The following is a 14,859-nucleotide window of genomic DNA, read 5'->3' as shown; positions in this document are numbered from 1 at the left end:
GAGATATTTCGATATTTTTGAAAAACATCAATAACTAGAAAACTATCAGTCAAATATAATTCCAAGGACATGGCTGGAAAGAGCAAGAAATTTTCAATAATAATTTGTTTCTTTGTTTGACGTTTTTGAACTTTTTATGTGTGTTCAAGCTGTTTGAAATCTGGCTTTGAACTCGACGAACGTACTTTTTCAACTTTGAACACTCATAAAAAGTTCAAAAACATCAAACAAAGAAACAAATTATATGAATCTTATTGAAAATTTCTTCTCCTTTCCAATCATGTCCTTGGAATTAGATTTTGACTGATAGTTTTCCAGTTTTTGATGTTTTTCAAAAATATCAAAAAACCTAAATATCTCGAAAACTGAGGTCGATATAGGAATATTTTACTGAACATTTTTTGTTGCAAATTTAATGTAGAGTTCATGGTCTTTGACTATCACACCACACAGGTGGGACACCCTGTATAAGACATTGATAAAGTCGTCTGCTCTTATATATGCTCTTGACATGAGATCACACATTCCTAATAATATTATAAAAATGCATCTATTTATTCTGTGTAAACTCTCATTTGAAATACATAACCCTCATTCTCTTTGAACATCTTTCAAATTAAATTGAATAAAATTATAGTAGATGAAGCAGTGGAGATTGAGCCTGGTGATTCATTGTTGAATTATACATGAATCTAAAATGAAAGAGAGAATTAGCTTATACACGTAGGGGATAGGAAATACAAGAATGACGCATCATTACGTCTCAACCACTCAACTGATTAACTTTAAAATTTTGCTTATAGATTCTCAAATTACCGAGAATGGTTATAGACCTATTTTCAGTTCTTTAAGATTTCAGTAGGTCAAGTATTCAGCTTGTCAGGTTGTTAATTGGACCATAGTGGAGCACGGGTTACCTGCCAGTCATATATAAATGATAATAAAAATATAAATGATACATGGATAGGAATAATGTTCATTAACGGATCAGCAGACTAAAATCGAAAACTGTTCCTATGAATAGAAATGATGTTTATTAACGGATCAGCAGACAAAAATCGAAAACTGTTCATCTCCTAAAGATGATCGATTGAGGTTTGTGAATTAAATACCAAAATACGAACACAAAATTCAAATTTATATTATATAAATAAGATATTCAAGGACAAGGAAAGGCTTGAAATAACCAAGAATTTGTGTAAAAAAACTTATATTCAACTTGTCAATAAATTATTTACAACTAAAAAAATATTTACAGTGTTCACACAGTATGAGAACAAACAATAATTATTCTCCTAAGTACATTTAAACAAAAGTAACAATTACATACTAAAGTAGACTTTAGTTACATAACAAATAAATAAATTAGGCTGTCATGAGTTGTGAGAATATTGTCAGTTACATTAATCGAAAAACATACATTTCTTTCCATAATAAATTAAATGAGAGCAAGATCAATATATAGCAATTATCTCGAGAAAAAGCGTACGTTTTTTTCCAGTACAAAAATTGTTCACTACTTTCTTGTTGAAGAATGTACATTATACTATAGAGAAAATATAGCATAAGAAGATATCCCATGGTAGAAGGTCGTTCTTGTACCAAATTTCAAGATGGTCTTTGTTAACTCAGCTACTAGCTACAAGTAAACTAAAGTGCGAGATAAATTACTTTTAACACGGCTCTTTCTCGAAGACGGAGAGGTCCGATGCTCTATCCTCCACTAATCACTCCCACTACCTAGCAGCATTCTCCTTCTTTTGTGTCTGAGTGAGAGAGCTTTGTAACGCGACGCGGCAACACTCCCCTCCACTGGCAATGTTCCAAGTAGTGTACTGGTCAACAGGTATATTGGTTTGTGTATGTCACAGAGATGTTTTCATCACAAGAAGATGAAGAAAAATGAGATGGCGCATCCAATTGAGCGCAAGATGTCCGTCTGTGTCCACGCTACAAACTGTGGAGGGAGAAATGGGTTTCTCCTCTTTATGTTAAAAGTAATTAATCTCACACTCTAGTGTTATGAATAACAAACATTTATTCCAGTTATTAAATTGATGGCAAGCAATACATAGATGGAGTTCGTTAATAATCTAGCAAGCACAACATATTTTAATTATTAATATTATTGTATGTTATCAAAACTACTCATGCGTTATAAACTGTACCGTTGAAATGATTCCCAAACTATATAATTATTATTTTCCAGCTTTATCAACATTTGAATGAAATTAATTAATAATCATTATCAAACGAAAATCCAAATCAAATGCTGTAAATCCCCCGAAGACTTCTACTACTGCAAATATTGACAACAAGGTAAACAGCTTGATGGAAATTCAATCTGAATTATTCATTAGGTACTTTTTCATCATTTACGCTGAAACGCGTTGTTTATTTGTTTTTATGTTAGTACAGGCGTACCAATACACTCTCTTCTTCTCTGTTTTTGTCACATAACATGAGTGACTCCATTTTTGTTTCTTCAGGGTGAATTGAGCAGACTGGATATATTCTAAATTGACAACAACTATGTTATCATAGTTAACAACTATATTCAAAATTGACTGTGTTGTCAAATATTAAATATATCTATAGTATATGGGCTTGTATGGTAAGATTGAAATCTCTCACAATTTGGTTGAACAGATTTGGTTCAAGCACTTCTCCGTAAACAAAGCATTAGTGCATTCGTGTGACGTCAGCACAGATAGGGCTCCTAGACCAATAAAAATTCGTTGATTTCAGCTGATCTATATCAGCTAGTGTTTTCATTGGTGTAGGAGCCCTACCTATGCTGACGTCACCAGAATGTACTATGGCTTTGTTTACGGAGGTAGTGGTTCAAGTCTCTATTTGTTTTTTCAAAGTATAAAGTAATCCTTCTAATAATATTACTTGTTTCAACTTCATTTTCTCTTATTTCAGTTTATTCTTCATTCTCGCCAATTCTATCATTACTTTCTTTAGGGGCTTACAGACTTATGCGCTCATTTCACGTTTCATCAACTGATTCTCATTATATTTTCACCTTAGAGCCAAACCATATTGAGTGCCGGTTGCACAAAAGCCGGTTGAGTTTTAATCGTGATCAATTTCCACGAGAATGAATCAGAGGAGCCGTCTTATCTAAAAGCCCTTCTCTGACTGGCTCTCGTGAAATTAATCACGGTTAAAATTTAACCAGCTTTTGTGCAACCGGGCCTTAGTTTTTTTTTGCAGGCGTTATCAGACGGCGTTTGAGGTCGGCAGGGTACAAAGCTTTCCGATTGACGAATGATTGTATAGGCGCCTGAAAAAACGCCTTATATGGTCTGGCTCTTACTGTTCCTTTACGAATACAGATATATTTCCATCAGCTGATGGAAAGAGAAATGCGCGTGTTCGTGGAGCATAAGTCTGTAGGCATTTTTTTCATTCATCAAATCCCCCTTGTGATTCCACTTCATCCTTATTTTCTCGACTCTCTCTCTCTCATTCTTTCAGCTTCTGTCTCTTACTATGGAGTAACAACGCCTCAGTAACCGGCCTCCAGTCTGCCCTATCCATACTACGCTCTTCCTCATTGCTAACTGCTGATGTAGCAGTTTTGAAAAAGTCAATTATCGGGTGATAGCTATAGTTTATGCGACGTGATGGTGCCACAGTCACTAACGTTGTCACTGGTGACGTCACCGGTGTTAGTGACGTCACTGGCGATCGTGGTGACGTCACTGGTAACCTAGACGTCATTTGTGATGGGTGATGTTGTGACGTCACTGATGAGAAATGTAGTGGGTGCTGTTGGGATGTCACCGATGATAAGTGTGAGGTCATTTGGGATGGGTGTTGTTGTTGTGACGTCACTGCCGCTAGCTGGTGTGACGTCACTGGTGACAAATGTTGTTGTGACGTCACTGATGATATCATATTATCAGCTGGCAAATCAGGATGCCGCTGGTTTGGAGTCAATGGTATACTGCCACGTATTTTCTGCCTGCAATTTCGGAAACAGAAAATAGTTCTATTTACAAACTATTTACACAAGTATTAGATGAATATATCATATAACAAAATACAGCAAATTTGATTTGGTTGTTAGTTTTTCATTCTTACCCTTGATGAAGTTTAGTATCTGTACTTTGAGCTAGAAACCAGTATTTTATGAACTATAAGGAGTGCACTTTTATTGAACATTCAAATACCTCTAAAAATACTCCAGAGGAATTCTTTTATCTACTATTTATATACTCTACTAAACAAACTTCTTCTATTTTCAACATTCAGCAAGACAATATTACTCCACATGTAACCAAAGTAGTTATTGGAAAATTAAGTTCTTCAGTTTCTCAAACCTTGATAGTTCCCATTGAATTTCCAGTAATGAAACAATAAAATTCCTCATAGCATGCTATTATCTACTCATTCAATCATTGGTTCAACTACTTAAATTACTCAATTTAAACAATGTTAATCTAGCATAACCATTTGACTTGTTAGTTTCCTGAGCCTGTTTCATAGCAAGATTACTTATAATTTCCTATTTAACATCATAATATTAAGGCCTATTCAATCATCACAATCCAGTTTTACAGATATCTAGATTGATGATTATATTAATATTCCTAAGCAATATGGAAAACATTATGAAGAAGTAGAGATACAAAGACTAGCCGTTTGCACAGACAAAGTAATAATTATAATTGACTAGCCGTCAGGCTCGCTTCGCTCGCCATATCCGTCTAGCCAGGGGGCTCCACCCCCTGGACCCCCGACTGGATCGTCCAAGAATGAGATCAGCAGGCTCGCTTCGCTCGCCTGCATTTTTCATTTGAGCATTTTTATCATATGTTAGGACAATCCAGTCGGGGGTCCAAACTAAACGTCTGGGTAAACGGATATGGCGAGCGAAGCGAGCCTGACGGCTAGTAATATAATATTCCCAGGATTGAAGTAGCAGTGTCCAATCAATTTTTCCGCGATAAATGCATTTAAATCTTCAACTTGGTGCCAACCTAACAAAGTCAACTCAACTTAATGCCAACCTGACAAAATTATTAATTTAGTTGCCAGTTAACAACTGTTTCGAAGAGATACTCTATCTAGATTATAGTTCTATAGTAACATATGATATGGAAATTTCAATTATAATTAAGAGATTGGGAGAAGAAGAATATACATGCTAAAAGACGAACTTTAAACCCTTAAAAACAACCCTTAGAGTTAAATTATTGTCAAAAAATTTCTTAGTGCGCCTCTAAAGAGCCAATTGAACATACCTACCAAATTTGAACGTTTTTGGTCCGGCAGATTTTTAGTTATGCGAGTGAGTGAGTGAGTGAGTGAGTGAGTGAGTCGGTCAGTGAGTGAGTGCCATTTCGCTTTTATATATATAGATAAGTTAGGGCGAGGCCACACGAGCGTTTTTCAGATGAGTCGCAGAGCAGGAGACTCTCTGATTGGCTTGGCTTTCGGGAACCAGCTGATTAGGGAAGCTGACTGATCGAGAATCAGCCAATAGGAGAGCTTCTTGCCTGCCGACTCATGTAGAAAATGCTTGAAAAACTCGTGTAGCCTCGCTCTTACTGATAAAAGATTAAAGTCATGATATGATTAAAATCAGTTGATCATATATATTAACGTAATGATTGAAATCAAAGATAATTCATATGGACTTTATCATATTATAGTCTATTTTATCACTGATGCCCGGTTGCAGAGTCGTTACATAAAATCAAACATAGCTATGTGAAACATAGTTCAAAATCACTGACATAAATGGTTGGTCGTTGCAAAGTCGTTTGCCGAAGCCCATTTAGCTATATCTCGAATTAGCATCACACATAGGTCACACTGCAGCTCTATTCACTTTTTCTCGTACATGCTTCTATCCAACCAATGTCTTGGTTTCGGGGAAAGTTTCGATCGACATCACTGTGAACAGACCTAAAAGACCTCACATAAAATTGATAAACAATATGGCGACTCTTGACTTTTGGCGAGATTTCTCACCATATTTAGCGATTTGGAGGTTATGAACAACTTGAAAAACATAGGGAGAGAAAAAATCATTTACTTTATACAGATGGTTTTTCGTAAACTTCTTCCAAAAAAAGCTATCACAACCTCTAAAATGCATTTGGCTGGAGTAGATATTGGATTTAACAGCACGACTTCGGGCCCATAACTTAACTGACCTTTTTTAGCTATTGGAGACATAGAAGCTCTTTCTGACGACTGTGCAACGAAATCATGTGTCTAATTGGGCGTTTTTAGTTTTATGGGAGATATAGTTTACTTTGACATCTGTGCAACGGAAAGTGAATTTATGGCTTCGTAAATGAGTCAACTGCCTGTTTTTTACTTTATGTGACGACTCTGCAACCTGGCATAAGTTCAGCTATTTTTCTATTAACTTTATTTGTTTATTCTCATCAATGATCCTCCTGTACCGACATCCATACCTCCTTCTGCTAGTCTGAGCTGACATGTCCTGTTCTGGTATAGAATCTGAAAGTTTATCTCTTTCATTCAAGAACCAATCTATCTATTCTCTATTGATAATCCTCCGGTACCGGCGTCGATATCTATCCCTGGAGCTCCTTCTGTTAGTGTGAACTGACCTGTCCTGGTCGGATGAATGGTTCCTCAGCGAAGTCCGTCTCACATTGTTGTGGTAAGGAGGGTAACGGGGTGGAGCCTCGGGGGGTGCCTCGTCCTGGAGAGGCAGAGGGGGTTCCCTGTGGATCACGGTGCCCTGGGGGGGTCGCCTGGGGGTGCCGGCGCCCCCCGAATTCGACTCCCGTTTCGGGATGTTGTGGTGACCGAGCATGTCTCCTCGCATGCGCATGCCCTGTCGAGAAAATCGAAAAGTTTAGAAAACAAAAAAAAAAGGATTTAAAGTTTTGAATGGAAACTGGAAATTCATGGTAGTATTAATTTCTGAAACAATTAAAGATGCTATAGATTATTCCGTCACAACTGATCAATTATTATCCACATCAACACAGAAAGTTCTTTAAAATTTTGAATGAAAACTGAAAATTTGCGGAAGTATCAATTTCTGAAACAATTCAAGATGCTCTAGTTTATTTCGTCACAATTGATCAATATTATTATCCACATCAACCCAGAAAGTTCTTTAAAGTTTTGAATGAAAACTGAAAATTCATGGTAGTATTAATTTCTGAAACAGTTAAAGATGCTATTGCTTATTTCGTCACAACTGATCAATTATTATCAACATCAACCCAGAAAGTTCTTTAAAATTTTGAATGAAAGCTGAAAATCGACGGAAGTATTAATTTCTGAAACAATCAAAGATGCCCTAGTTTATTTCATCACAACTGAACAATATTTTTACAACAACAAAGAACGTTTTTCAAGTTTCGTCAATACAGTAACAAGTCACAGGTAACAGACGCATGTAACCAGTGATTTAAGAATGTAATTCTACACATTCTACAATATTCTACTCTTAGATTAGGCGCACACCAGTTACTCAAAACAAACAAGACATGATCAGACACGTTTAGTCACAGTACTAGGCTTGGTCCTAGATTAGAGACTAATATTGAGAAAGTAACAATAATTATGTTTTCTTGACAACAGCTAATGTGGGTGGAGAGAGAAGCATTATAACCAATATTACCAATACAGAATGGTACAGGTATTTAGCTAAGGCTAGGCGCACACCAGTTAGTCGAAACAAGACAAGACATGATCAGACACATTTAGTCACAATACTTTACATAGCTGCTTGTGACACAACTCACACTGATGTCATTGCAAATAGACACGTCTTCATAAGAAACTATGTGAAGTATTGTGACTAAATGTGTCTGATCATGTCTTGTCTTGTTTCGACTGTGCGTAGGCTATGCGTACACCGGTTAGTCAAGACAAGACATGATCAGACACGTTTAGTCACAACACCTCACATAGCTGCTTGTGACGCAACTCACACTGATGTCATTGCAAATAGACACGTCTTCATAATAAGCAACTATATGAAGCATTGTGACTAAACGTGACTATTGTGACTAAACGTAACTATAGTGAGATACACGTTATAATGACAGTGAACAGAGATAGGTGGACAGCGTTGCCGATTCTCTGCCTTAATTTATTATACTTCTACTACATTGTTAAAAACAGATTTGGCAGCGTTGCGAAGCTATAGAAGGATAGCGCTATCTGTTTTGTCGAATGATAGACAAGGCTAGCAACACCAATATTGATTGAATAAATACTGCCATTATAACGTGGACCTCACTCTAGTTTTGTATTGACTAACCGGTGTACGCACAGCCTCAGGCTAGGCACACACCAGTTAGTCGAAACAAGACAAGACATGATCAGACACATTTAGTCACAATACTTCACATAGTTTCTTCACAACATGTCACATAGGTATGAAGACATGTCTAATTGCACTAATCAGTGTAAGTTGCTTCATAAGCAACAATGTGAAGTATTGTGACTGGACGTGTATGATCAGTTTTGTCTTGTCTTGACTGACTGGTGTGTGCCCAGCCTAAAAGACTGGGGTCAGACCAAACAAGCGAATGCTTGTTCTGAACAAAGATCAATAAAACATCTGGATGAAGCCAGTTCAAAAGCCATGAGAACTAAGATTGGATGTATGAATCCAATACACTTTTGGAGACATGATCTATCATGCTTCTCATAAGTCGGGTAGTTTCTGTAATCTCAGCCTGTTTAAAGGCTTTCATGACCATATTTAGAATTAGGTATTGCGTGTCTTGTATTGAGTAAACGTATGGCTTCTGTTTATTGACTACAGAATCATCATAAATAAATATGTAATCCATGATATTCTTTATACCTGATAGCTGAACCACATCAAGTACATGACTGGATTATATTTTTTGATTGAGAAATCGATTGGGATTGACAATAATTATGTGATCCACGATGTTTCGTACACATTCAACACTCCAGCTTGAAATGGAATGGAATGAATTGAAACTTAATTAGATTAAATGAAATGGGAACATTCTGTATTAGGTAGAGTTAGGTAGGACTGGATGCGTTGTTAGACAGGTTCAAGAATGTAATAATATAAAAGTGCGTACAGACTTTCGCTCTGCTCTGCAATCGAACGTCAAGATCGATTGATGATCGACCGGGGAGCAAGAGTGGACGCGAGAAGAGCTAACTTCTCCCGTAACGTTTATGATCGGAGCGAGTGCGGAGTGTGCGTGGAGCGAGTGCGGAGTGTGCGTAGAGCGAGTGCGGAGTGTGCGTGGAGCGAGTGCGGAGCGTGTTGGAGGCGCGTTATCTGTACGCACCTTTATATTTTTCGATTGGAAAATCATTGAAAATAATGTAATCTATGTTATTTTGTAGTATATACCTGCAACATCCCAGGCGGTAACCTCTGCATAGCCTGTGACATGAGTTCTGAGGTGATAAAGTTGCTTTCAGGTCCTGAATCAGGGAACATGGTGGGGAGGCCGCTAGGCATGGGGGGTCGGGGTGATTGCCCCGCCATGAACCCGTTTTGAATGTGACATGAACAGCATGTCGGTACCTGTCAATTACAAAAAAAAATGATTATAAACGAAAATACAAGGTTATTTCTTACAAATTTACATTTCCAAAGTTATTAAACTGAATAGAACTTGTAAATAATACTGGAGAGATAAATAATATTGACTATGGAGTGTGAATTGAACATAACGAGACAAAGGCACATTATTTTCGCATGAATTTGATTTCAATTTATTTATTTACTAGGTGGCCCGGCGAACTTCGTACCACCAAATAGTTTAATGCATTTCATGACAAACTTTAGCTGGATGCACACCTGAGGAGGCGCGATGCGGCATTTCATTTATATAGATAATTTTCCAACTGTAAAATGAACAATTTACTAGAAATCAATTAATTCTGAACACCGAAGACAGCATAATTATTCGAAACAAAGCAATGTATTCAACCTGAGAACGCACTACTGGATGGTTACACACAGAACAGTCATTTTGTTTTCAGTCAGTGCGCTCAGAATAAAATACATGGGCGGTTATGGAGCAGCACACACTCTTGTCTACTATCAACCGACGGCTGTTGTATGACGCAATGATTATAAAAGCTGATTTTTATTTCTGTGTGTGGCCAGCTCACAAATCTTCTCTCATAAGGATTACATGTAAACTTTGAAGGACCGTAGGAAAGAGTCCTGAAATCAGATTGTAAATTTGATAGGCCATAAACCTGGTCCTGAACATAACGAACACAACTAAAAAATCATCAAATCGGTCACACATAAAAGTTATTGAAAAAACTTAGTTAAAGTTATCTTAAACTTAATTGTCTAAGTTAAATTATCTCAGTTAAAATTATTAGTTAAACTTATTAAAAAGTTAGTCAAAATTTGAGGCTCGATTTTTATTTGTATAGATTTATTGGATAGAGTAAACAATAAAATAGTCGAAAACAAAGGACAGGCTATTGCCCAAAACTTCTTCAATTTCCCAATTTTGTCTTAAATTGTGCAAATATCATTGGTTATGTCCAATCAAATTTATACACTAAATCATCTAACTGAATATACAAATCAGAATACAAGCAATTTTGAATTTTGATAGATTGATAATAAAACTTCCAATTTTCTAATTTTGTCTTAAATTGTCCAAATATTATGTTGGTTGTGTCCATTTAGATTTATACAGTAAATCATCAATCTTTATATACAAATCAGAATGCAACAAACAATTTTTAATTTAGATAGATTGATAATAAAACTTTCGTGAAGTCAATTGTCTTGAGCTTGACCGAAGTTGGTGAAATTCGACATCAGTGGTCAGAACTAGAATTTTATTCAAACCTAATAATTGATAATGGAGTTAACTGATAATGGTTTTGATAATGGAGTGTGAATAAAAAATTCATGGATTCAGAAAGTTTGAACCACTATAATATACCTTGAACATATCCATAGCTAGTCCAGTACTCTGGTCCCACGTCAGTAGACGATGATAGTTATAGACCTGCATACATTCAGATCTGACTCCTGGAGCAATATATGAACAGGAAGCCTGAGGTCTCCTGGAAAATTTATTCAATTATTATACAAAATCACATTCTAAGATGATACAATACTATAACGTTAAATGGAAAACATACTATTTTATAATTATAATTTATTCATTGTATAAAATACTATTAATCATAATATTTAATATATAATATTTAAAATTAGATTGGGCACTGTTTGAATGAAGAAGCATGAATAATTGTCAGGGAGCGATGTTGCTCTATTTTTTCCACTGGCATTATAACGTGGACCTCACTATAGTTTTAAATGTAGTGTATTACTGTAGATGGGTTAATACAAGGTTGTTATCTTCATTCATTTTGAGTATATTGGATTATTCCAGATCATATTCGTATTGATAAACAGCTCATCGGTAACGGATTTCACATCCAGATGAGAGATCTGTTACTTTACAATGCTTCGGCCAATCACAGGCGAGCCAGGTCCACTCACACTTTTAACAGCTTCTCATTGGTCGAAGGGAAACCGTCATTGATCCAAGCCGTCATTCTATTATTTGACTAACCGACCAATAGGATTGCATTATTTTTTCAACATTATGTTGGTATTCGCATAGAATAGGATAGGATTGATTCATATTCTTTATTGATTCATTCAATAAGTAGATTATCAAAATGATAGGGAGAGAGAAAATAAGGTAAACGTGAGCTATTCCTCTCCCAAATTTGGATAAGGTTACATCCGTTAGTCCGAAATAGGTTAAGTCTTGTAGTTGTTCACTTCACAAAATTTTCAGTTCTTAATAATTTCACAAAGTAGATTTTTAAATTTAGATACTTCAAAACCAAACATAGGAGAAAAATTCCACATAATCCTATTATATTAAGCGAGCAATTTCTGTATACTGTTTATATTTTTATTTCTGGTTATTTATGTTCAACGGATCTCGAAAACGGCTCTAACGATTTTCACTAAATTTGAATCATAATAGGTTTATAATATAAAAATTCGATTGCACAAGGTCTCATCCTTGGGAAAACTGGCTGAACGACATTGAAAGGATAATTCATCCTTGGCTGAAATAGCTGAGACTTTCGTCGTCTGTGGATAGTAAAAAGTGAGCGAGTGATTCTGTGCAAAATCAAAATATCTCATCCCCGAAATAGCACAGAATACAACTAACAATGGCTAAGTATAGACTCCCTAGCCAAATTTATTATGTACTAGCAGATAACCCGTGCTTCGCAAGAGTCTACTTGACATACTAAAATTGACCTACTGAAATCTTGAAAATTCAAAATAGGACTATAACCTTCCTCGGTAAATTTTACACAGAAGAAGGTAATTTTACTGAGGAAGGTTATAGTCCTATTTTGAATTTTCAAGATTCCAGTAGGTAAATTTTAGTATGTCAAGTAAACTCTTGCGAAGCACGGGTTATCTGCTAGTCTATATATATAAAAGCGAAATGGCACTCACTGACTGACTGACTGACTGACTGACTGACTCACTCACTCACTCACTCACTCGCATAACTAGAAATCTACCGGACAAAAAACGTTCAAATTTGGTAGGTATGTTCAGTTGGACTTAAGAGGCGCACTAAGAAATCTTTTGGCAATATTTTAACTCTAAGGGTTGTTTTTAAGGGTTTAAAGTTCGTCTTTTAGCATGTATATTCTTCTTCTCCCAATCTCTTAATTAGAATTGAAATTTCCATATCATATGTTACTATAGAACTATAATCTAGATAGAGTACCTCTTCGAAACACTTGTTAACTGGCAACTAAATTAATAATTTTGTCAGGTTGGCATTAAGTTGAGTTGATTTTGTTAGGTTGGCACCAAGTTAAAGATTTAAATGCATTTATCGCGGAAAAATTGATTGGGCACTGGTACTTCAATCCTGGGAATAATATATTACTAGCCGTCAGGCTCGCTTCGCTCACCATATCCGTTTAGCCAGACGTTTAGTCTGGACCCCCGTCTGGATTGTCCTAATATAATATGATAAAAATGAAAAATGCAGGCGAGCGAAGCTCGCCTGCTGATCTCATTCTTGGACGATCCAGTCGGGGGTCCAGGGGGCGGAGCCCCCTGGCTAGACGGATATGGCGAGCGAAGCGAGCCTGACGGCTAGTACATAATAAATTTGGCTAGGAAGTCTATACTTCAATTTAATTGAGAATAAATATGCGAAATTTCAAATTATAAGTCCGGTAGCCCAGATGTGATGATGCATCGTTCCAGAATTTTCTATCTCGTAGGTATATAAGCAAGGCCACTCTAGATGAACATATAGAGTGGCCTTGGTATAATTCTTTCCTTTATTATACTAGTAGTTCTGTGAACAGTAGACCTCGCGCAGTTAAAATCCACAATCTCCATCAGAGTGAATATTAGAGTGAATATCAGAGTGAATCCTGTCCTGACGAGATGATATCGGTGTGTAAACAACTAATGGCTGTTTGAAATGATGTATCGACAATAATTATTAATTACAATTATTGCCATTAGAATGCTAATAAATTGTTGTAAACAACTATGCTACTATCATTAAAAGCTTACCGAGTTGAAAGCAGAGAAAAGTCGGGAGGAAATAATAAGCTACCTACTTTGAGCTATCAATATTGCATGCTTCATCGCTTGCAATTAATAGTCCACACGACAGCTCATTTTTTACCAAATTACATTGGGTTATTTATTGCATGCATCATTGCATGCAATTAATAATCCACTCGACAGCTGATTTATGATGGATAATTCTATAATCTGATTTTCACGGTAATATTGGCGTTCGAAAGAGACTCATTTTCCTTTTGTATTATCCTTAAAATGCAAAATTTCAAAAAACCTTGTATATACGTCGACGCGCAATTTAAGGAGGAACATACCTGTCAAATTTCATGGAAATCTATTGCCGCGTTTCGCCGTAAATGCGGAACATGAAACATATAAACATGAAGAGAAATGCAAAACCGTCGACTTGAATCTTGGACCTCACGTCGCTCGGATGATGTGTCCTAGATATATGGTGATGAGGTGCAGAATCCAGAACTGACAAAACAATTTTGGAAGAACAATATTTTGGTTACTAATATGAAAAATGTCAACTCACAAGCACATCTCCAGCCTGAGAGATTGGGAGTAGTCTCCAGTGTTGACAATGTACTTCCAGTTTCCCATGGTTGTGCGCGCCCTCTTAGGCTTGGCCATTTCTACCCGTGAGGCACACATCTTGCTGTTGTCAATCATTGAAGTATCACCTTGTCTCCTGTCCAATTAATTCCGCAAAATTATTTATTGTAAAACAACATCAATAAATTCATGGTTTTTTACATTCAAAGCAAGAAAATACAGATCGTGCATGATACACAACTGATAAAAACAATATAAAAACTTATAGTACCCCTTTATTATTAAAAACTTTAAAATATTTGAACGACTAGCTTCCACCATAGGCCATTTTCGAGTTGAAATGTAGAAATAGTATATTTCGCACCTAGAGCAGAAAATGAGATTTTTCCGGCTCGAAATCGGTTTTCAAGTCCAAGGCCGTAGGCCGAGGACTAGAAAAGATTGAGAGCCGGAAAAACAATTTTGCCCGTGGTGCGAACTCTATTTTTCGCCACACACAAAAATAAAAAATAAACAATATATAGATGAGAATAGTTGTTTACTAAGCACTTCCGAAAGCAGAAGTGGAAGGTGATAGCTCTAGCAAATCTGAGGTAATCTGATATCAGGAAATTCTCCAAGTATTTTTATTTTTTATTTTGATTTGTCTAAAACCCGCTTTTCAAGTGTAACAGGAAAGCAGACACATGAGGGGTTTAATTAGTTTTCGCGATAGCTAC

General features: G+C 36.3%; 1 protein-coding gene across 1 annotated transcript; it reads right to left on the bottom strand.

Annotated features, from left to right (window-relative positions):
• Positions 1–1,208: 1,208 nt before the first annotated feature.
• LOC111047194 lies at positions 1,209–14,279 on the bottom strand. The gene is made up of 5 exons (XM_039438520.1): positions 14,121–14,279; positions 10,929–11,052; positions 9,359–9,535; positions 6,603–6,832; positions 1,209–3,976 (listed from the first exon to the last, which is right to left on the bottom strand). The coding sequence occupies exons 1-5, from the start codon at positions 14,255–14,257 to the stop codon at positions 3,475–3,477; spliced, it is 1,170 nt and encodes a 389-aa protein (XP_039294454.1). The 5' UTR covers positions 14,258–14,279; the 3' UTR covers positions 1,209–3,474.
• Between the last annotated feature and the right edge of the window lie 580 nt (positions 14,280–14,859).

The sequence above is a fragment of the Nilaparvata lugens genome, chromosome 11 (genome assembly GCF_014356525.2).
Source record: "Nilaparvata lugens isolate BPH chromosome 11, ASM1435652v1, whole genome shotgun sequence".
Taxonomy (NCBI): Eukaryota; Metazoa; Arthropoda; class Insecta; order Hemiptera; family Delphacidae; genus Nilaparvata; species Nilaparvata lugens.
The sequence above is the reverse complement of the archived record's forward strand: the minus strand, read 5'-3'. Positions and strand labels throughout refer to the sequence as shown.

Coding starts and splice junctions, on each gene's coding strand:
- LOC111047194 (XM_039438520.1), bottom strand. CDS start 14,257: ATGATTGACAACAGCAAGATGTGTGCCTCACGGGTAGAAATGGCCAAG. Junction 9,536..10,928: donor TAGCTATGGATATGTTCAAG/GTATATTATAGT, acceptor TGTAATTGACAG/GTACCGACATGCTGTTCATG. Junction 6,833..9,358: donor TACCGCCTGGGATGTTGCAG/GTATATACTACA, acceptor TTTTCTCGACAG/GGCATGCGCATGCGAGGAGA.